The 22,295-nt window shown below is 38.6% G+C and overlaps 1 protein-coding gene across 1 annotated transcript in view; it reads right to left on the reverse strand.

Annotated features, from left to right (window-relative positions):
• RAD50 (RAD50 double strand break repair protein) overlaps nt 1–22,295 on the reverse strand; it is a 114,071-nt gene that overhangs the window by 42,352 nt on the left and 49,424 nt on the right. Inside the window, exons 6-13 of the mRNA XM_052643726.1 lie at nt 16,758–16,886; nt 16,376–16,541; nt 14,120–14,313; nt 13,500–13,706; nt 12,229–12,411; nt 11,269–11,426; nt 4,917–5,092; nt 4,171–4,408 (exon numbers count right to left, since the gene is read on the reverse strand). Coding sequence (XP_052499686.1) covers nt 4,171–4,408; nt 4,917–5,092; nt 11,269–11,426; nt 12,229–12,411; nt 13,500–13,706; nt 14,120–14,313; nt 16,376–16,541; nt 16,758–16,886 — 1,451 coding nt within the window. The remainder of the gene's footprint in view (nt 1–4,170; nt 4,409–4,916; nt 5,093–11,268; nt 11,427–12,228; nt 12,412–13,499; nt 13,707–14,119; nt 14,314–16,375; nt 16,542–16,757; nt 16,887–22,295) is intronic.

A 22,295-nucleotide genomic window follows, 5' to 3' on the forward strand; every position in this document is an offset into this window, starting at 1 on the left:
GCACAGGCAAGCCCGTGGCCAACAGTCAGCATCACCACCAACCATATGAGTGAACCATCTGAAAGCCCAGGCCAGCAGAGCCTCAGATGAGCTCCCAGCCAACAGTCAGCATCATCACCGGCCATATGAGTGAACTATACTGCATGTCCAGGCCCACAGAGCCTTGAAATGACTGCAGCCAACATGTGACTGCAATTGCATGAAATACCCCAAATAAGAACTACTTAGTTTTAAGCCCAATTATCCCACAGAACCATGGAAGATCATAATAAATTATTGTTGTGAGGTACCAAGTTTTGAGGGGGGTTTGTTATGCAGCAATAAACACATGGAACTACAGTTACTAAAGTTTTCATTCATTCAGCAGATAGTTACCAAAATTACAAAACACAAAGAATAATGGGGCCACAACAATGATTAAGATATGTACCTTACTCGGACAAAGGGAGCTGTGTTGGCAAGGGTCCTAAAATATTAATACAGTGTTGATTTCTGCTCTTCATAATTTATCAGTTTGACACAGAACTACATGTACTTTCTACCAACTTCTAATGTTATCTTTCACTTGATGTCTTTAAGATCCTGCCTTATTCCTTTTAATTCTCAAATTATTGCTTTTGTCTCCACATGACATGCTCTCTGTAGCCCCTAATGATCTGGTTTTTATTCTTGATGATTATATTAATTATCTATCGCTACAAAACACAACACCCTAAAACTTAGCAGCTTAAAACACAATAGCACTTATTTAATACCACAGATAGGAGGATTAACTACTATCTGGGTATTTTTGACTCAGGGTGTGTTACTGAAGGTGTGGTCAAGCTGTGAGCTGCAGTTATCTGAAGGTATTACTGCTGGAGAATCTGCTTCCAAATGGTACACTCACTCATGTGGTTGTTCGAAAGCCTCAGGTCCTCACCAAGTGGGTCCCTCCACAGGGCTGCTCACAACACAGCAGCTGGCTTCCCCCAGATCCAAGAGAAAGAAAAGGAGAGCAGGAAGCTATAGTGTCTTCTATAATCTGATCCTCGAAGGAACATGTGATCACTTCTGTTGTATTTTACTGGTTACACATCCTGGAACCCATACTGGAACATGAGGGACAACTATGCAAGAATGTGAATACCAGGAGGCAAGGGTTGCTGGGGACCATCTCACAGGCTGGCTACCACAAAGCACATCTTCCTGCATCTTTCCTTCTCCTTTTCCTCACACTCCTCTTCAGTTTTCCAAGTCAACATACCCTCCTCATTTTTCGCTTTTAGAGTTTTTCTCACTTTCATCTATTCAATGTAGGCCTTACAAATAGCTGTGAAAAGAAGAGAAGTGAAAAGCAAAGGAGAAAAGAAAAGATATAAGCATCTGAATGCAGAGTTCCCAAGAATAGCAAGGAGAGATAAGAAAGCCTTCCTCAGCGATCAATGCAAAGAAATAGAGGAAAACAACAGAATGGGAGAGACTAGAGATCTCTTCAAGAAAATCAGAGATACCAAGAGAACATTTCATGCAAAGATGGGCTCGATAAAGGACACAAATGGTATGGACCAAACAAAAGTAGAAGATATTAAGAAGAGGTGGCAAGAATACACAGAAGAACTGTACAAAAAGATCTTCATGACCAAGATAATCATGATGGTGTGATCACTCACCTAGAGCCAGACATCCTGGAATGTGAAGTCAAGTGCGCCTTAGGAAGCATCACTATGAACAAAGCTAGTGGAGGTGATGGAATTCCAGTTGACCTATTTCAAATCCTGAAAGATGATGCTGTGAAAGTGCTGCACTCAATATGCCAGCATATTTGGAAAACTCAGCAGTGGCCACAAGACTGGAAAAGGTCGGTTTTCATTCCAATCCCAAATAAAGGCAATACCAAAGAATGCTCAAACTACCGCACAATTGCGCTCATCTCACACGCTAGTAAAGTAATGCTCAAATTCTCCAATCTAGGCTTCAGCATTACGTGAACCACTTCCAGATGTTCAAGCTGGTTTTAGAAAAGGCAGAGGAACCAGAGATCAAATTGCCAACATCCACTGGATCATCGACAAAGCAAGAGAGTTCCAGAAAAACATCTACTTCTGCTTCATTGACTATGCCAAAGCCTTTGACTGTGTGGATCACAATAAACTGTGGAAAATTCTGGAAGAGATGGGAATACCAGAACACCTGACCTGCCTCTTGAGAAACCTATATGCAGGTCAGGAAGCAACAGTTCGAACTGGACATGGAACAATGGACTGGTTCCAAATAGGAAAAGGAGTACATCAAGGCTGTCTATTGTCACCCTGCTTATTTAACTTCTATGCAGAGTACATCATGAGAAACGCTGGGCTGGAAGAAGCACAAGCTGGAACCAAGACTGTGGGAGAAATATCAATAACCTCAGATATGCAGATGACACCACCCTTATGGCAGAAAGTGAAAAGGCACTAAAAAGCCTCTTGATGAAAGTGAAAGAGGAGAGTGAAAAAGTTGGCTTAAAGCTGAACATGCAGAAACCTAAGATCATGGCATCTGGTCCCATCACTTATGGGAAATAGATGGGGAAACAGTGGAAACAGTGTCAGACTTTATTTTTGAGGGCTCCAAAATCATTGTAGATGGTGACTGCAGCCATGAAATTAAGATGCTTACTTCTTGGAAGGAAAATTATGACCAACCTAGATAGCACATTCAAAAGCAGAGACGTTACTTTGCCAACAAAGGTCCGTCTAGTCAAGGCTATGGTTTTTCCAGTGGTCATGTATGGATGTGAGAGTTGGACTGTGAAGAAAGCTGAGCACCGAAGAATTGATGCTTTTGAACTGTGGTGCTGGAGACTCTTGAGAGTCCCTTGGACTGCAAGGAGATCCAACCAGTCCATTCTAAAGGAGATCAGTCCTGGGTGTTCTTTGGAAGGACTGATGCTGAAGCTGAAACTCCAGTACTTTGGCCACCTCTTGAGAAGAGCTGACTCACTGGAAAAGACTCTGATGCTGGAAGGGATTGGGGGCAGGAGAAGGGGACGACAGAGGATGAGATGGCTGGATGGCATCACCGACTCAATGGACATGAGTTTGAGTGAACTCCGGGAGTTGGTGATGGACAGGGAGGCCTGGCGTGCTGCGATTCATGGGGTCGCAAAGAGTCGGACATGACTGGGCGACTGAACTGAACATTAGATTAATTTTCCTAAAACACATTTTTAAATAAATCCCTGAGGATGGCTCCCCATCACCTAAAAGACTAACTAGGAATGAACATAATGCAGCTCTGTCTTCCCTACTTATGGGAATCAGTCACTACAAGTAGGTTTTCAAACTCCAGATAATGTTTCTACTGCACCACATGTCTCACTCTTCCCTGTCCTATATACACACTGGTCTAATTTCCCTCTTCCCTTTCCTTCTCTTAAATGAATCAAATCAACTTTTCTGTGCTTTACATTCCTCCTCCTTCCCTCAAAATTCTACTCATTCTGTAGTCCACTGGCTTCTTTCTTCCTAACTAATGCATTCGTTTGAACCAATTAAGTTCTTTATGAAGTCTAGCTTTCTACATTTAATTATGAGCGCTTTTTTTCTTACAAAGATCATCAGCTCCATGAAGGTCATGTCTTATTGGTCTCTGTGACCATTTTTTGCTCTGTGTTCTGGGAAATACCAAGGCAATCTTCACATACTCTCTGACTTGATTTTATGTATAAATAGACCATCATCTGGATTTCTTATAGAAGAGAGGGAAAAATAAACAATAGAAATCATCTGTAATTCATTCTTTCTGGAAATGAGAAAAACGTAAGTATAGTTTAAGATTTGTCTCTTAAGGGGGGGCTTTCCAGTACTTTAATTCTTTTGCTGGGTTTAGAAAGTGACACATCAGCCAAGAGTCTGAAAATTTAAAAATTTCTGCCCTCAACCCAAGTCTCAGGAATGAAACACACACACACGCTCACACAGAGTAAAGAATGTATCCATCCTGTGAGTAGTTTAAGAAACAAACTTATTTTGAAACAAAACAATTCTTTCTTATCACATAAATTAACAGGAGAGGAACATACTGGCTTAGATTCCTGACTTTAACCTTTATTCATTCAACTCTTGCTTACTGAATACCCAGCCTATGCTAGGAGGTAGACAGGTATCTTGCTGTGCAGGCACGGTAACGGGAAACTGCTATTCTCACCTCATGGGCACTAGTCCCAGCATTTCATCACGCCGCTTTTCTTTTTTCTTTAACTCCGATTCTGTCGACTTGAGCTTATCTGGAGCAAGCCTCAGCTTGGACTGCAAATCACTGATGACTTCTTGTAATTCAGCTTCTGTCTGAAAACCTCTCTGACAGACAGGGCAACATGACTGGTTTTCATCCGTCAACTGAGTAATGAACTGGGAATAAACTGCCGTAGCTCCAGCCAACATGGCTATTTAAAAAACAGATATATATATATATATATATATATATATATTCTCAGTGAGATGCATATAAAATATGGTTTTGTTAATATATTTCTATCCTTTTCTGTAAATACATGATACTCTTCTTGCTTTATAAACACACTATGAAAGAAATAAAAATTCTGACATTTAAATCTTCTCAAGGGTGTAATACATTCAGATTTATATATTTTCTGGTTAACACAAAAAGTATAACAAAACTTTATAGAGCTTGTTACGTGCCAGACACTATAATCTCATTTACTCCTTCCCAACATCCTGAGGCAATTATGTCCTCAGGTAATGAATCTGAAGTATAAAAAGTTTCAATAATCTGTCCAAAGTTATAAACCAAGTAGGTTGTAGAACCAGAACTGAAACTTGAGCCACTGGGCTCCAGCACCAAGTTTTTAAATCTCCCATCCTTAATAGCTACCTGTGAACAAAAATTCAAAAACATGAAAATGCCCTGATAATATAAAGATGGTAACTTACCTCGTTGTTTTGACGATTTTTCAATTTCTTCTTTAAGTCTGTCCAAGTCACTTTCAAAATCCTGGCTGCCACAGACATCAAACAGTTTGTCTTCATAGCTGGACAACTGCTCTTCCTTCCTTTTTAGCTCAATATTTATGTGATTTTTATTTTGCTCAGCTGAAGCTAGTTCCTTGCTAAAATAAGAAAATAGATTACAATTTCAAAATATGAGAAATGAGTTCAAAGTGTGAAGGCAGATACAAGATAAACTCTGCCAGAAAATACGACAAAAGTCTGCTGTGACCAGGTGCCGTTTCTTTTTTAGAAGTCATGGCAACAGTCCACTGCTGCCTGCACTCTCCTCCTATAGTACACCGACTCACTCCGGCCAGACACCTGCTCCCAGAAAAATGTGAAAAGACCGAATCTGAGGCGGGATCGTGGTCTTAGATCTTGCACTAAGAACCTTAGCAAGGAGAATATGTTCACAGATCAACTGGAGGGAGATTAGAAAAAAGGAGAGCATTCACTTAACTCTGTGTGAACCCTTTCAAAACTGTACGTCCATTCCTCCAGTAAAACATTTTTCCTTTGTTCCCTCTCTGTTGCTGTCATCCAATGAGTTGGCCAAAAGGTTCTTTTGGTTTTAAAGTAAAAATAAAAGACATTTTTCATTTTTCACCAAGAACTTTACTGAACAATGTATTCACTGTTTTGTTCCACTACCTTCTGCCATTTTCTAGGCAACTCATAATTCCATCTTCCAAAAACTTTATTGTTTTGAGCAAAGAACTAGTTGTTCCAGGTGCCTTTTATGGTCTTCCAAAGAACTGAAATTTTTTCCATTAAGAGAATTTCAGTTGGTCTGATTTGCAGCTGTACTTGTTGGAATTGTTTGGTTTTTTGGAAAGAGTTAATAGTAGAGGACTCACTTCCAATCCCACCATATACACAATATCAACTTCTTTGGATGAAGACTGGTCTTTGGTATGTGGTTGGTGGTGTTCACTTTCCTTGACCCACAATCTCTTCCATTCCACATTATTGTACAGTATCCACTCTTCATTGCCTGTCACAATTTCTTTTAAAAATGGAACTTTTTGTTATGTTTAAGTAGAGAAATGCATGTGGAAATATGGTCAAGAAGGTTTTTTTCACTCAATTTATGTGGAAGCCAAACATCAAATCAATTAACACAACCAAGCTGGTACAAATGATTTTCAGAGCTTGATGTGGATATTTTGAGTATGGCAGCTACATCCCATATGGCATAACACTGACTGTTTTCAACCAGAGTACCTTCTTTATATATGGCACAAATCTTTTTTTGTGTTTCAGTTGCATTTTTACTTTTCTTGAAATAACAAAGCATAATATGTGAAAATGTTGCTTTTCTCTTTCATCTTCAATACTAAAATGGCTACACAAAATTCACCAATTTGGGGATGTTTTATTTATTTATTTATTTTAAAAAGCATGCTGACGGGACAGCTGTCATACTACAATCTAACAAAACTGCTCTGAATGAAGTTAAAGACAACTAGTGCTACCAGAACCACCTTAGAGGAAAAACCAAACATCTTGGCCAAACTAATTTTTACAACCTGATCACTCATTCCCTCTCATTCATCAAAGACTTTGCTCACTAGTACAATTAATTTTCACTCCAACTCTTAAATATCATCCTAGCCAGCCTCCATGCCCATACAAATCAGGGGTTTTTGATTTACAGGTTTTGATACATTAGGTAAGCCATGTAATCAATTTAATGTATCATATTCAGCATATTTTGAAAAACTGAACATATTATGTAGAATATACTGGAGTGGACTGAGTGTAGTTAGTATTGGCACTATTTTAAGAAATCTGTTTCAGATAAATACGCATGAGTGCACACATGCCTCATCTTGATACTTTCCATTGTGAGTTGCAGCAAAAGTTTGGAAAAAAATAACATGCAGATGATGCTTTCACCATCCTAGCCATTGAGCATGCTCATTAAGGTCACTATTTTAACAGCAGCACATACATTTGGGATCCTCCTTGGAAGAACAGTTTCTCAAGGCAAACCAGACAACACTCCCCTCTTGCTCTCACCCTGGCTCCCTGGGCACTTGGTTCTCTTGCTCCTCTTCCTCTGCCTGCCAACAGTTTAAATGCTGGGTTTTCCAGGAATCTGACTACAATTCTTTCTCTTCTCTTTCAATAACTCCAAGTTGACATGTACTACTGAGGCCAATATCATCTGCAAAGCGACAACTTCCAATCTACTAAACCTCAAACTCTAATATTTTATTCCCTAACAGACATTTCCACAAGAAATACAAATTTAACATGGCCAAATTCACCATCTTCCTCAAAAATGTGTAGGATTTTTCACCCTCCTATCTAAACACCACTCAAGGTGATATTTCAAAAAAAATTGATCACTGTTTTTAAACTGTGGAAAAAACAAAATTTAACACCTTAGCCATTTAAAATTGTACGGCACGGTGGTGTTAACTGTATGCACATTTTTGTGTAACAGATCTCTAAAGCTTTTTCATCTTACAAAACTGAACTCTATACCCACTGAACAACACACCCCACCCCACCCCGCCCTCATCCTCTGGCTACTCTGAACCTCCAATATATATACTTTCTGTATCTAAGAGTTTGACAACTTTGAATACTTCATGTAAGTGGAACCATGTAGTACTTTTTGTGACTAGTATACTTCACTTAAGATCCTCAAGGTTCATCAGCACACAGAAGAATTTCCTTCTTTTACAAAGATAAATAATATTCCATTATACATTATCAAATTTTATTTATCTATTCATCCATCAATAAGCATTCAGGTTGCTTCCACCTGTTGGCTATCGTGAATAATGCTGCAGTGAACATGGACTAACAAATATTTCCTTGAGATCATGTTTTCATTTGAATATATACCCACAAGTGCAACTGCCCAATCATCTGGTTATTCTTTTCCTAATTTTCGAAGAACCTCCAAGGTTTTCTACGGTAACTGCACCATTTTACATTCCCATGAACAGTGCACAGAGCTCCAATTTCTCAACATCCTCAACACTTGTTTTCTGGGTTTTTTAAAAACTTATTTTATTTAACTGAAGTATAGTTGATTTGCAGTGTGTTAGTGTTAGCTGCACAGCAAAGTGATTCTGTTATACGCATATCACTCTTTCATTTTCTATTCTAGGTTATTGTAACACACTACTGTACTCCCTATTGTTTTGATAACTGTCATCCTAACCGGTATGGAGTGATATATCACCATGGTTTTGATTTGCATTTCCTTAATGATTAGCGATTCTGAGTATCTTTTTATATGCTTGTTGGCTAGTTGTATATCTATTGGAGAAATTGCTCAAGTCCTTTGACATTTTTTAATCTGGGTATTTGTTTTTTCATTACCAAATTGTAGGAGTTCTTTATATATTCTGGATATTAACCCCTAACTGTTATATTTATTGTTCATATTGTTCATGGAAAAGGCAAAAAGATATGACACTGGAAGATGAGCCCACCAGGTTGGTAGGGGTCCAATATGCTATCGGGAAATAGTGAAGAAATAGCTCTAGAAAGAATGAAGAGGCTGGGTCAAAGTGGAAATGACGCTCAGTTGTGGATGTAACTGGTGGTAAAAGTAAAGTCTGATGCAGCTAAGAACAATACTGCATAGGAACCTGGAATGTTAGGTTCATGAATCAAGGTAAATTGGATGTGGTCAAGCAGGAGATGGCAAGAGTGAATGTCGACACTTTAGGAAACAGTGAAGTAAAATGGATAGGAATGAGCAAATTTAACTCAGATGACTGTTATATCTACTACTGTGGGCAAGAATCCCTTAGAAGAAATGGAGCAGCCCTCATAGTCAACAAGAGAGTCCAAAATGCAGTTGATGTTGGTGTTCAGTTGCTTAGTTGTATCTGACTCTTTGCAACTCCATGGACTGCAGCATGCCAGGCTTCCCTGTCCTTCACCATCTCTCTCACACTCTCATGAGTGTGAGTTTGCTCACACTCATGTCCATCGAGTCGATGATGCCATCCAACCATCTCATCCTCTGTTGCCCCCTTCTCTTCATGCCCTCAATCTTTCCTAGCATCAGGGTCTTTTCCAATGAGTCAGCTCTTTGCATCAGTGCAGTACTTGGGTGCAATCTCAAAAGAAACAGAATGATCTTGGTTTCCAAGGCAAACCATTCAAGGTCACTATAATCCAAGTCTGTGCCCCAACCTCTAATGCCAAAGAAACTGAAGTCATACAGTTCTGTGAAGACCCATAAGACCTTCTAGAACTAAAACCAAAAGAGATGTCCTTTTCTTCATAGGGGATTGGAATGCAAAACTAGGAAGTCAGGAGACACCTGGAGTAACAAGCAAGTTTGGCCTTGGAGTACAAAATGAAGCAGGGCAAAAAATAATGGAGTTTTGCCTAGAGAACACACTGGTCATAGCAAACACCATCTTCCAACAGCACAAAAGATGACTATACACATGGACATCACCAGATGGTCAATACCAAAGTCAGATTGATTACATCCTTTGCAGGTGAAGATGGAGAAGCTCCATACAGTCAGCAAAAACCAGACCTGGAGCTGACTGTGACTCAGATCATGAACTCCTTATTGCAAAATCCAGAAAGCAGGGAAAACCACTAGACTATTCAGGTATGACCTAAATCAAATCCATTATGATTATACAGTGGAGATGACAAATAGATTCAAGAGATTAGATCTGGTGGACAGAGTCCCTGAAGAACTATGGATGGAGGTTTGTAACACTAGCGGTTACCAAAACTATCCCAAAGAACAAGAAATGCGAACAAGAAATGCAAGGAGCCAAAATGGTTGTCTGAGGAGGCCTTACATATAGCCGAGAAAAGAGAAACGAAAGGCAAAGGAGAAAGGGAAAGATATTTTCAACTGAATGCAGAGTTCTAGAGAGTATCAAGGAGAGATAAGAAAGCCTTCTTAGGTGAACAATGCAAATAAATAAAGGGAAACAATAGAATGGGAAAAATTACAGATTTCTTTAAGGAAACCAGAGATACCAAGTGACCATTTCAGGCAAAGGTGGGCATAATAAAGGACAGAAACAGCAAGGTCCTAACAGAAGCAGAAGAGGTGACTAGAATACACAGAAGAACTACAAAAACAGGTCTTAATGATCCAGATAATCATGATGGTATCGTCACCTAGACAATGTATTAAAAAGCAGTGACATCACTTTGCCAACAAAGGTCCATACAGTCAAAACTGGTTTTTCCCTGGTGGCTCAGACAGTAAACAATCTGCCTGCAGTGCAGGAGATCCAGGTTTAATTCATGGGTTGAGAAGATCCCCTGGAGAAGGGAATGACAAACCCACTCTAGTATTCCTGCCTGGAGAATTCCAAGGACAGAGGAGCCTGGCAGGCTACTCCATGGGGTTGCAAAGATTCGGACACAACTGATTGACTTTCATCATTTCATTTTATAATTTTTCCAACAGTCATGTATGGGTGAGAGTTGGACCATAAAGAAGGATGAGTGCTGAAGAACTGATGCTTTTGAAATGTGGCGCTAGAGAAAACTCTTGAAGAGTCCCTTGGACAGCAAGGAGATCAAACCAGTCAGACCTAAAGGAAATCAACCTTGAATATTCACTGGAAGGACTGATGCTGAAACTGAAGCTCCAATACTCTGGCCACCTGATGCAAAGAGCAACTCACTGGAAAAGACCCTGATGCAGCGAAAGACTGAGGGCAGGAGGAGGGGCAACAGAGGATGACATGGTTGGATGGCATCACCAACTCCATGGACATGAGTTTGAGCAAAGTCCGGGAGATAGTGAAGGACAGGGAACCCTGGCATGCTGCAGTCCATGAAACTGCAAAGAGTTGAACATGACTTAAGTGACTGAACAACAACCTCCACACCTAAACAGATACATCATTTGCAAACGTTTTCTCCCATTATGTGGATTGCCTTTACCCTCTGTTGTGCAGCAGTTTTTAAGTATGATGTAGTCCCAACTGTCTAGCTTTGCTTCTGCTGCCTGTACTTTTGGGGTCATAACCAAGAAATCATTGCCAATTTCAAGATAACGAAACTTGTCCCCACAGTACCTTTTAGGAGTTTTGTATTTTCAAGTCTCACTTTTTACACAGGAATATTTTAATTCTTTCTCTTAGTTCTGCAAACTTTTAAGGAACAAGAAGCTCAAATCACTGTTGCCATTTTACTTAATTTGTAAAATACAGGAGAATCAAATTCAATTAATAAGACATACCATTTAATGATAATAAACGATTTCAAAACAATTAAAAATGAAAGCAAGACATAAGAGACTTCTATTACATCTTTAAGTGTTATAACTACTTACTTCAACTTGGCAAGTCTGTCCCTAGTCTGGTTAATTTCTTTTGATTTACTATGAAGCCAGTCTTCAAGCTGTTTTTTGTTGGGAAAATATCCTAACAACGAAGTTAATTCATCACTATGCCTGTATTTTATTTTTCTGATTTGTTCATCTTTGTCAGCCTAAAGGGAAAAAAAAAATCTTTTAAAAATAAAACTCAGTATCTCCACATTACATAAAGAATAAAACCAAATTTTAGATTGATTACAGTTCTAGGCTTAAAAATAAAACCGAAAATGCAAGGAGAAAAAGAAAAAAAAATATTTTTAATTTTGGCTGTGCTATGCAGCTTGTGGGATATCTCAGTTACCTCACCAAGGACTGAACCTGGACCATGGGAGTGAAACTGCCAATAATACTTGGCCACCAGGGAGCTCTCGAAAATTTCTTACAGTATCAGAGGAAAGAATAACAGGTCTGATGACACAAAAATTAAAACTTCTGTACGTGTATGCTCAATCTCTCAGCCATGTCTGACTTTCTGTGACCCCATGGACTTTAGCCTGCCAGGCTCCTCTGTCCATGGAAGTCTCCATGGAAGAACACTGGAATAGACTGCCATTCCCTTCTCCAGGTGATCTTCCTGACCCAGGGATCAAACCTGAGTCTCTTGAGCCTCCTGCACTGGAAGGCAGATTCTTTACCACTGAGTCACTTGAGAAGATCAAAATTTCTGTATGATATATGATAAAAATTAATAGAAATGTATGTGTGTGTTTGTGTAAACACTTTTGTACTGTTATTTTTTGTAATTAGAGTACAGTTTTTAAGCCTGAAAGTCTATTTTATAGAGCATAAAGCTCACTTAACCCTTAAAATATAAAGCCAATACCAACTAAATACTTCATAGTATAACAACTATGAATGTAAGATAAACTGTTTTAAACACCAGAGAGTATAATTAGAATAAACAGAAGGTCATACTTTGTCTTTGTTGAGCATCTCCATCTGGGTGCGTGCTGCTGTGTGATGGTTTAGCTGCTCCATCTCCTGGTCCAACTTACGCAGGGTCCTGTCTAGGTCTGCTTTCTCATTTTGAAGGCTTATTACTTCTGTTTTTAGAGTTTCTACATTGCTGTTTTTCTCAGCCTTGCTTAGCTCACGCTCCTTATTGATAATTCAAACAAATGAACAGGTTTATACGTTTTGGGTTAAAATGATGGCAGAGTGTATTAGAAATCAGCTACTCCTCAGAATGGTCAAAATATTAGTTTGATTTTATTCAACAACAGAAAAACAGAAGGAATAAACTTTTTAAGAAATATCTTACAAAGTTACCTTACTATAAGAGTAGAGACTTAGTAAATAAATCTACAATAGTCAAACAGGAGTGAAAATGAAAATTAGTGCAAAATTAAGAAAAATATGCCTAAGTATACAGTTCAGTGACTCTTCAGTGAATAATTAAGCATTTATCAAGGAAGTATGTAACTCACCACACACTGCCTAGCATACAGAAAATGTGATGTGGTCCCTGACCAGTATCTAGTATCTTTCCATCACAACAGACCAATATTGTGATCAAGGGTTAAACTGACAAAAATATACGCTATCAGTTAAGTTTGGGAGCAAAAAAAAAAAAAAAAAAAAAACAACTTAAATTTTCAAGATGGGACCTAAAGGGGGGACTTACCAAGTTTTAGGATGCTTATTTTGCTAACAGAGACATGAGGGAAGAGAACAGATCAGGAATGGAGAAGAAATTTTGGAAATTCACCAAAGGAAGAAGTGGGCCAAGGAACTTTCTACCACAGAAAAAGTGGTAACATGGCAATAATCATATATCTAATCAATATTTAATCATAATATCTACAGTGTGTGGAACCTAGAGGGAAAATACTACTTTTTTTAAGCTGAGACAAGTGGTTTTCAACTAACATACTTGTAAGAATCACCCAGTTCTGTTTTGAACACACATTTCCACATCCCACTCTCAAGGGACTTTTATTTGGAAGTTTTAAGATCTAAGCTTAAGTATTTTTTTTAAACCTTCCTTAGATGATTCTCATTTTCAGCACACCAGGTTTCAGGATTAGAGATGGGTGATTAAGACAGTCAAATAAATTCATTTTACAGAGACTGACAGACAAGGTTGACATTTTTATTAAAATGCCATAATCTTAGGACTAGCAAAAGATAAGCTACTTCCAAATATCTTACACCTTAAAATTACTGGATTACACAGAGTATCTTACAGCTTTTGTGAGCTCCTGGTCCAGTTCAAGAATCCTGTCTGAAGAGCCTTCCAACTGCTGTAATTCGTACTTCACATTTTTCAGCTCATTCTGCTTCTTAGTTAGGATTTCTGACTTTAGCTCAATTATTCTTCCCAGTCCAGTTTTCTTATCCCTTATCTCATCTATTTGTTGTTGTTTCAGAGCCTCTTTTCGTGTGAAGTCATTCTAAGTACATAGTAAGAAGCATAAGCATTAATTTTTCACAAAAAAACACCACTAAGGAAAAGTTTCTTTGATGCAAAAGTAATATAATTTGAGGAAAATACAGAAAGGCATAAAAAATGTAATGAGTATCATTCAGAGATGATTATTATTAACTATGAGCAAACTTCTCCAAAATTAACTTTAAAAAGAACTTTTACCTAAAATCAAATAAGAAACATAGGTCTGTATTTCCTTTGTACTTTTACAATTATAAAGTTTACAGAGTTTGCATCCATAAAGGTTTTAATTTTACCTCATAGCTAATTTTAATGAATAACATTAATCCAAAAATATGACAAAATAAGATCCACCCAAAAATTAAAACAATTCAACTAGACAATGTGATACAAACAAAAGAAAATAACAGTATTTACCAACAGTTGGCTGGCAGTTTCTGATTCCTTTTCCTGCCTCTCTCTCACAAGCTTGTGAAAATTTTTTATCTGTCTTTCACTGAATGGTCCGAGCTCAAAGCCATCCAATTCTAGCTGTGTTGCCAAAGACTGAATTAATGAATCTCTAGCTTGCATATGTTCCTGATGACGATCTGCCTGTAGTTGTAGACGGCCTTTAAAAAACATAATCATAGTAATTCTTTTATCAGTTGATTTTTTTAAAAAAATTGAAATAATTGTACATTACATGCAATTGTAAAAGAAAATAATAGAACAAGATCTCTTCTATCCTTTGCTCAGTTTCCCCAATGGTAACTATATTATTGAGATACAGTAAGAAATCCATATTTGGGAAAAAATGGAAGCAGTGACAGATTTTCTGTTCTTCGGCTCCAGAATCACTGTGGATGGTGACTGCGGCCGTGAAATTAAAAGTCACTTGCTTCTTTCAGAAGGAAGGAAAGCTATGCCCAACCTAGTGAGTTAGTGAGTGAAGTCTCTCAGTCGTGTCTGACTCTTTGCGACCCCATGGACTGTAGCCTACCGGGCTCCTCCATCTGTGGGATTCTCCAGGCAAGAGTACTGGAGTGGGTTGCCATTTCTTTCTCCAGGAGATCTTCCCAACCCAGGGATCGAGCCCGGGTCTCCCGCATTGAAGGCAGACGCTTTACTATCCGAGCCAGCTCCAAAAAACTCTTAGAATTTCCCAGTGATAGGGGTGAGAAAAGTATCTTTGGTTATTCATTGTAAGTCCTTTTCAACTTTACCTGAGTTTATTCTAATGAGGTGACTCTTGGAGGATAGGACTTGGTCATCAGAGGAACCAACTATGTGATTAGAGAGTCCGAAGTTTCAATATCCACCCCTCTCATTTCTGAGGAGGGGTTGAAGTCTGAGTTCAATCACCAATGGCCAATGACTTAATCAATCAGGCCTACCTAATGCAACTTATAAAAATCCTAAGCAATGACACTCAAAGAGCTTCCATTGAGGTGCTGGGCAAGTCACACATGTGGAGAAGGCATAGAAGCTCAATGTCCCTCTCCCATATCTTGCCCTATGCATCTCTTCCATCTGTTTGTTCCTGAGCTCTATTCTTAATAACCTGGTAACAGTGTGTCCCTGAGTTCTAGGAAGAGTTACAGAAAATTACTGAACCTGAGAAAGCAGTTGTGGAAAACCCTGATTTATACAGCCAGTTGGTCAGAAGTACAGGTGCTGGACAACCTGGGCCTTGGGAGTAGCATCTGAAGTAAAGTGAGGGACAGTTTCATGGGACTGAGCCTTAATCTGTGGGGTCTGTGCTAATTTCGGACCAGGAATGTCAGAAATGAATGAAATTACAGGACACCTGGTGTCCACTGATAACTGGAAAATTGCTTAGTGTGGAAAAACCTACACATCTGATGTCAGACCTGTTGTTAAGTAGAAAAACAATGTTCTCTTTTAGTGATTCTGCGAAACTATAGTATATCAAATTAAGGATAATGAGACTAATACAATCCATCAATCTTCTATTTCCCCAGTTTAAACTGTATCTGTGTGTTTAAGTTTTATATGATTTTATCAGCTGTGTTGGTTCTTACATTCACCATGACAGTCAAGATATTGAACAGTTCAAATACCACAAGAACCCCTCTTCTTTTAAAACCATAACCAGGGCTTCCCTAGTGACTCAGTGGTAGGGAATCAGCCTGCCAGTGCAGGAGACATGGGTTTGATCCCTGATCTGGGAAGACCCCCACATGCTGTGAAGCAACTAAGCCACAGCTGTGAAGCAACTGTGCCACAACTAGTGAGCCAGTCCTCTAGAGCCCGGGAACTGCAACTATTGAGCCCACATGTCCTAGAGCCTATGCTCTACAGTAAGAGAAGCCACCTCAATGAGAAGCCCAGGCACCACAACTAGGGAGTGGTCTCCACTCTGCAACTACAGAAAAGCCTGTGCAGCCCTGAGGGCCCAGCACAGCCAAAGTAAATAAATAAATAATTATGAAACCACCATCATGCTAACCCTCCTCCCATTCTTCCTCCTACTGGGTAACCCTGGCAATCACTAATCTAGATTTCTAAAATTTTAGTGTTTCAAAATGTCACATGAAATGGAAACATCTGATTTATAATCTTTTGAGACTGACTTTTTTCACAAGGCATAATTCCCTGGAGATTTATCGTTCATACAGAAAATGCATAATATTATAACACAGGAAAAAAACCAAGTAAACACTGTCCTACCCTGTTCCACAAGTAGTTCTGATTTTTCTTGATTGAGAAGCCTAGATTCTTTATTTAATTTTTCCAGTTCACGCTGACAGTCTACCAATCTCCTTTCTTTCTCCCTTACTGTTCTCTGGTGATTGTGATATAAATCATTTAGTTGCTCATCAGACCCTTGAAAAACCTGTGTAGAACCAAAATAAAGTATAACAAGGTATCACACTGAGGTACAAAATATGAATCAGAGCTTATTCAATATCCTTCCTTTTAACATAAACGTGGAAGTAACACAAACATCAAGATGTCTATGTTTGGGAACGAGTGACAAAATGGGACCAAATGAGGTTCATTACCATAATCTCAAAATTCTGAAGAAGAACAAAATTCCACCACCACAAACCTTTTCCATTTTCTGTTCCAGTTCACTATTATCTTTTTCCATTTGCTTCTTTCGGCTTTCCAAAGCTTTAATTTCATTGTCGAGTCTCATTATTTTAGAGAGATTTTGTTCAATTTCTTTTAGACGATTCTGAAAATAAACACCCTGCATAAGTAAAATTCACTATAGTTTACACTGCAAATAACTGAAGATAAATAACATGTCCCACGGCCAGTCACTTAGTCACATCGCTATAAAGGGAGCACAGAGAAACTGAGGACTTTAGACACTAAGTAACTCATGCAATTCCTTATAGCTCATAAAGAAAAGAAGGAAATAAACTCCCTTCTAACTCCAAAGCCCATCCCCTACCTTCATCACCTCTCACAAAAGTCATTCACTCACTGGGTAACTGGAGTCACATTATGTAAAGTACCACATTTTAAGAACTTAATCCTTAAAAGGCTAATTATTTATTAAAAAATAAATTAGAACTATTGAGTGGATTAGAAACTCATGCTGCATCACAAGTGAAATGTGACAAATGATCTCAGTGGCCTGCTTCTAGCAACAGCTGGCTGCCTCACCTCCTAGGAATATGGGTGACCTGGCTCACAAAATTCCCTTCTTGGATGATGCTGGGGATATTCTTCTGGTGTTTTCCTCTACAATTCTAAGGCTGACCAATTTCTCTTCTAAGACACTTTTTAAACTAACACATTACGGGTTATCAACTGTAAGCTTTCATACCTGTACCAAAACACATCCTCAACTTCAATGTCATTTACTAAATTATACTAAGGTGGCTCAGCTGGTAAAGAATCTGCCTGCAATGCAGGAGACCTGGGTTCAATCCCTGGGTAGGGAAGATCCCCTAGAGAAGGGAATGGCTACCAACTCCAGTATTCTAGTATTCTGGCCTGGAGAAGTCCATGGACTGTGTAGTCCACGGAGTAGAAAAGAGTTGGACATGACTCAGCGACTTTCACTTCACTGATACCGTATCTTATGATTTATGTATTAGTAGGTAATGTGTTATCATCATAGAAACGTCATTCACTTTGTTCACCAATGCTTCCCCAGCACATGTAACAAGTGTTTAGTATGTTAGCTGAATGAGAGATTAAAAAACAATTATCAATAACAGTCATAGCTATCAGCAATGGAAGACTTGCTATATTGCAGACACTGTACTAAGTGCTGCTATATATTCCCTCTAATCATTATGACACCTAGGCAAAGTGGGTTCAGTTCCAGACCACTGCAATAAAGTGATTATTGCAATAAAGCTAAGTCACACAAATCTTTTGGCTTCACAGTGCATATAGAAGTTGTTTATACTACCATGTAGAAGTGTGCAATAGTATTACGTCTTAAAAGAAAACAATGTTCATATTTTGATCTGTTCCCATGAATCATGAATATTCTTAATGGCATCTAGAATGGTAAATCCTTTCCAGAAGGTTTTCAATTTACCCAGATCCATCATTGGAATTACTATACATGGGCAACTATAGCCTTATGAAATATATTTCTTAAAAAGACATGAAAATGAAAAATGACTTCTTGATCCATGAGCTGCAGAATGGATGCTATGTTAGCAGACATGAAAACATAAATCTCATTGTACATCTCCATCAGCACTCTTGGCTGACCAGATACATGGTTGATGAGCAAAATTAGGGAAATTTTGAAAAATAAATTTTTTTTCTGAGCAGATCTCAACAATGGGTTTAAAATATTCACTGAACCACGTTGTGAATAGATACACTGTCATCCAGGTTGCTCCATTTATAGAACACAGGCATAGTAGATTTAGCATAATTTTTAAGGGCTCTTAAGATTTTCAGAATGGTCAATGAGTACTGGCTTCCACTTAAAAGTCACATGCTATGTTAGTCCCTAACAACAGTCAGCCTGACCTTTGAAGCTTTGAGGCCAGGCATTGACTTTTCCTCTCTAGCCATGAAAGTCCTAGATGGTATCTTCTATCAGTATAAGGCTATTTCACCTACAGTGAAAATCTACTGTACAATGAAGCCAACTTCATTCATGGTCTTAGCTATGTCTTCTGTATAACTTGTAGCTTCTATATGAGCATTTGCTGCTTTACCTTGCACTCTGAAGTCTTGGGAGACAGCATCTTTCCTTAAACTTTAGGAACCTCTGGCTACTTTCAAACCTTTCTTCTGCAGCGTTCTTACCTCTCTCAGCCTTCACAGAATTGAAGAGAGTTAGGACCTGGCTCTGGATGAGGCTTTCACTTAAGGGAATGTTGTGGCTGGTTTGATCTTCTATCCAGACCACTAAACTCTCCACATCAGCAATAATGCTGTTTCACTTTCTTATCATTTATGAGTTCACTGGAGTAACACTTTTAATTTCCTTCAAGAACTTTTTCCTTTGCATTCACAAGCTGGCTAACCACTTGACATATGAGACCCAGCTTTTGGCCTGTGATGGCTTTTGATATGCCTTCCTCATTGACCTTAATCATTTCTAGCTTTTGATTTAAAGTAAGAGATGTGTGACTCTTCCTGTCTCTTAAAGATGTGAGAGGCCCTTACAGGGTTAATAACTGGTCTAATTTCAATAACGGGTGTCTCAGAAGAAGAGGGAGACAGGGGAATCGACAGTTGGTAGAGCAGTAAGAACACATACAACATTTATCGATTAAGTGTGCTGTCTTAAAAAGAGAAATTTAATGAAGTACAACAATAAAATTTGCTGTCTTATATGGGTGTGGTTTGTGGCACCCCAAAACAATTACAGTAGTAACACCAAAGATCATTGATTACAAAATACCATAATAATATAACAATGAACAAGCTTGAAATATTGCAAGAATTACCAAATGTGACACAGAGACACAAAGTGAGCAAATGGCGTTGGTGATACAGTGGTGAGCACAGCTGTCTTCCAAAATGAGCAAATGCTCTTGGAAAAATGACCCCAACACACTTGCTTGACATAGAGTCACTACAAAAAAAATCAATTTAAAAAAATCAGTTATCTACAAAGCACAATAAAGCAAAGTGTGCCTGTACATGCTAAGTACAGCAGGAGACTCAGAGGACTTGTACAGAGTCCCATACTTAAAAATGGGAGATGACACTGGGAGGCAAGGCGGTATAACAATTAAGACTATAGGCTCTGGGAGCTGGAATGATTGGACATCTATGTAAAGAAGTAAATCTCAACCTCACCTCATACCGTATTAAAAAATTAACCTGAAATATACTTAAATAAAAGAACTCAGACTATAAAACTTCAAGAAGAAAATTTTTATGACCTTGGGTCAGGCAAAGATTTCTTAGATAGGAAACAAAAAGCAAAAGCGATAAGAAAATGTTAATTTTGATGAAGTAAAAATCTGCTTGGAAGAAAAGCTATGATCAACCTAGACAGCACATTAAAAAGCAGACATTTTGCTGACAAAGTCCATATAGTCAAAACTATGGGTTTTCCAGCAGTCATGTATGGACCTGAGAGTTGGACCATAAAGAAGGGTGAGCACCAAAGAATTGATGCTTTTCAACTGTGGGGCTAGAGAAGACTCTTGAAGTCCTTTGGACAGCAAGACCAAATCAGTCACTCCTGAAGGAAATCAACCCTGAATATTCAACTGGAAGGACTGATGCTGAAGTTGAAGCTCCAATACTTTGGTCACCTGAGAAGAGCTGACTCACTGGAGAAGAGCCGACTCACTGGAAAAGACCCTGATGCTGGGAAAGGCTGAGGGCAAAAGGAGATGAGGGCGACAGAGGATGAGATGGCTGGATGGCATCACCAACTCAATGGACATGAATGTGAGCAACCTATGGGAGATAGTGAAGGACAGGGAAGCCTGTCATCCTGCAGTCCGTGGGGTGGCAAAAAGTTGGACAGGACTAAGCAACTGAACAACAACAGCAATCAGACATTTACTGATTGCTAAAATAAAAAATAGTACCATTAAGTCCTGATAAGGATGAAGCACAACTACACTCTTAAAACACTGTTATGAGACTACCAAAGTGACACTCTGAAAAATAGTTTGGCATCTAAGGTAAAACACACACTTAATATATACCCTCACAACCCACTCTGAGGGAGTTACCCAAAAGAAATGAAAACGCATCTCCAAATAAAGACCTCTATACAGAAGTTTATAGTAGTTTTATTTGTAATAGCTAAAAGCTGTTAATAACCTAACGTCCACCAACAAAAGAACAGATGAACAAACTGCAATATATCCTTAAAATGGAATATCCTCAGCAATAAAAAGGAATGAACTACTCAAACATGCAACAACATAGATAGATTTTAAAGTATTATGCTAATAGACACAAAGGCTACATAATGCAAGATTCCACTGATGTAGCATTCTGGAAAAAGCCAAAACACAAAACAAATTAGTGACTACCAAAGGCTGGGAGTGGAGGTAGCAGACTGGCTACAAACAGACTTGAAAGAACTTTTGGGGGTGATGGAAAGTTTCCATATATTGACTGTACTAGTAGCAGTAATACTGCTGTATTCGTTTGTCCAAACTCATCAAATAGTAATTACAAAAGTGTGGATTTTATTAAAAGTAAATTATATTTTGATAAATCTGACCAAAGGAGAAAAGTATGGGTTTAGGAATCAGAGAGGCCTGGAATTAAATCCTAGGTTTACCCCTTACTTCCAGTATGAATACCTGTTTTTCTTGTCTGAAAAACTTCACAGGGTTACCACGGGGCTTGTATAATATGTTTTAAAGCATTCTGATCAGTGACTGGGCATACAGAAAGTCCTTCATGAATGTGATCATTCATATCAATTGTGGGGAAAAAACTGTATTCAGAAAATATATTGAGCAGTCTAACAAAAAGAACTGGATTAATTCTCAACGGCAACAAACAGGAATACCTCTGTTACTGTAACCGAGGAGTTTCTACTTCTCAAAAACTTGTCGGCTTCCATCAGCGTTTTCACTGTGCTGCAGCAGCATTACCATTATCTTGGCTGGGGCTTCCCTAGCGGCTCAGTGAAGTCTGCCTGCCAATGTAGGAGGTGTGGGTTTGATCCCTGGGTCAGGAAGATCCTTTGGAAAAGGAAATGACAACTCACTCCAGTATTCTCGCCTAGGAAATATGGACAGAGGAGCTTGGTGGGCTACAGTCCAAAGGGCTGCAAAAGAGTTGGACACAACCTAACGATTAGACAACAACAAGGATTCTTCATATACTACAGATAAAAGTTCCTTGTCACATATGTAACTTGCAAATATTTTCTCCCATTCTGTGTGTGGTCTTTTTGCATTCTTGATGGTATAGTTTGCTGAACAAAAGGTTTTTGTTTTCATGAAGTCCAATGTATCTATTTTCTTTTCCTCTCTCAATTGTGCCACAATCACTATCTTCAAGCTCTTAAAGAACCTATGTTTAAACTATATCATTCACATTGCTACAGCTCTTCATTTTACTTGCTTGTAATCCTAACTATCTTTCAAAATATATTCTTTCTTTCTCCAACTAGACTACCAGATCATTAAAAACAAAGTCTAAGTCTCTGGCTTCCCTATCCTCAAGAGAA

Source organism: Budorcas taxicolor, chromosome 7 (genome assembly GCF_023091745.1).
Source record: "Budorcas taxicolor isolate Tak-1 chromosome 7, Takin1.1, whole genome shotgun sequence".
NCBI lineage: Eukaryota > Metazoa > Chordata > Mammalia > Artiodactyla > Bovidae > Budorcas > Budorcas taxicolor.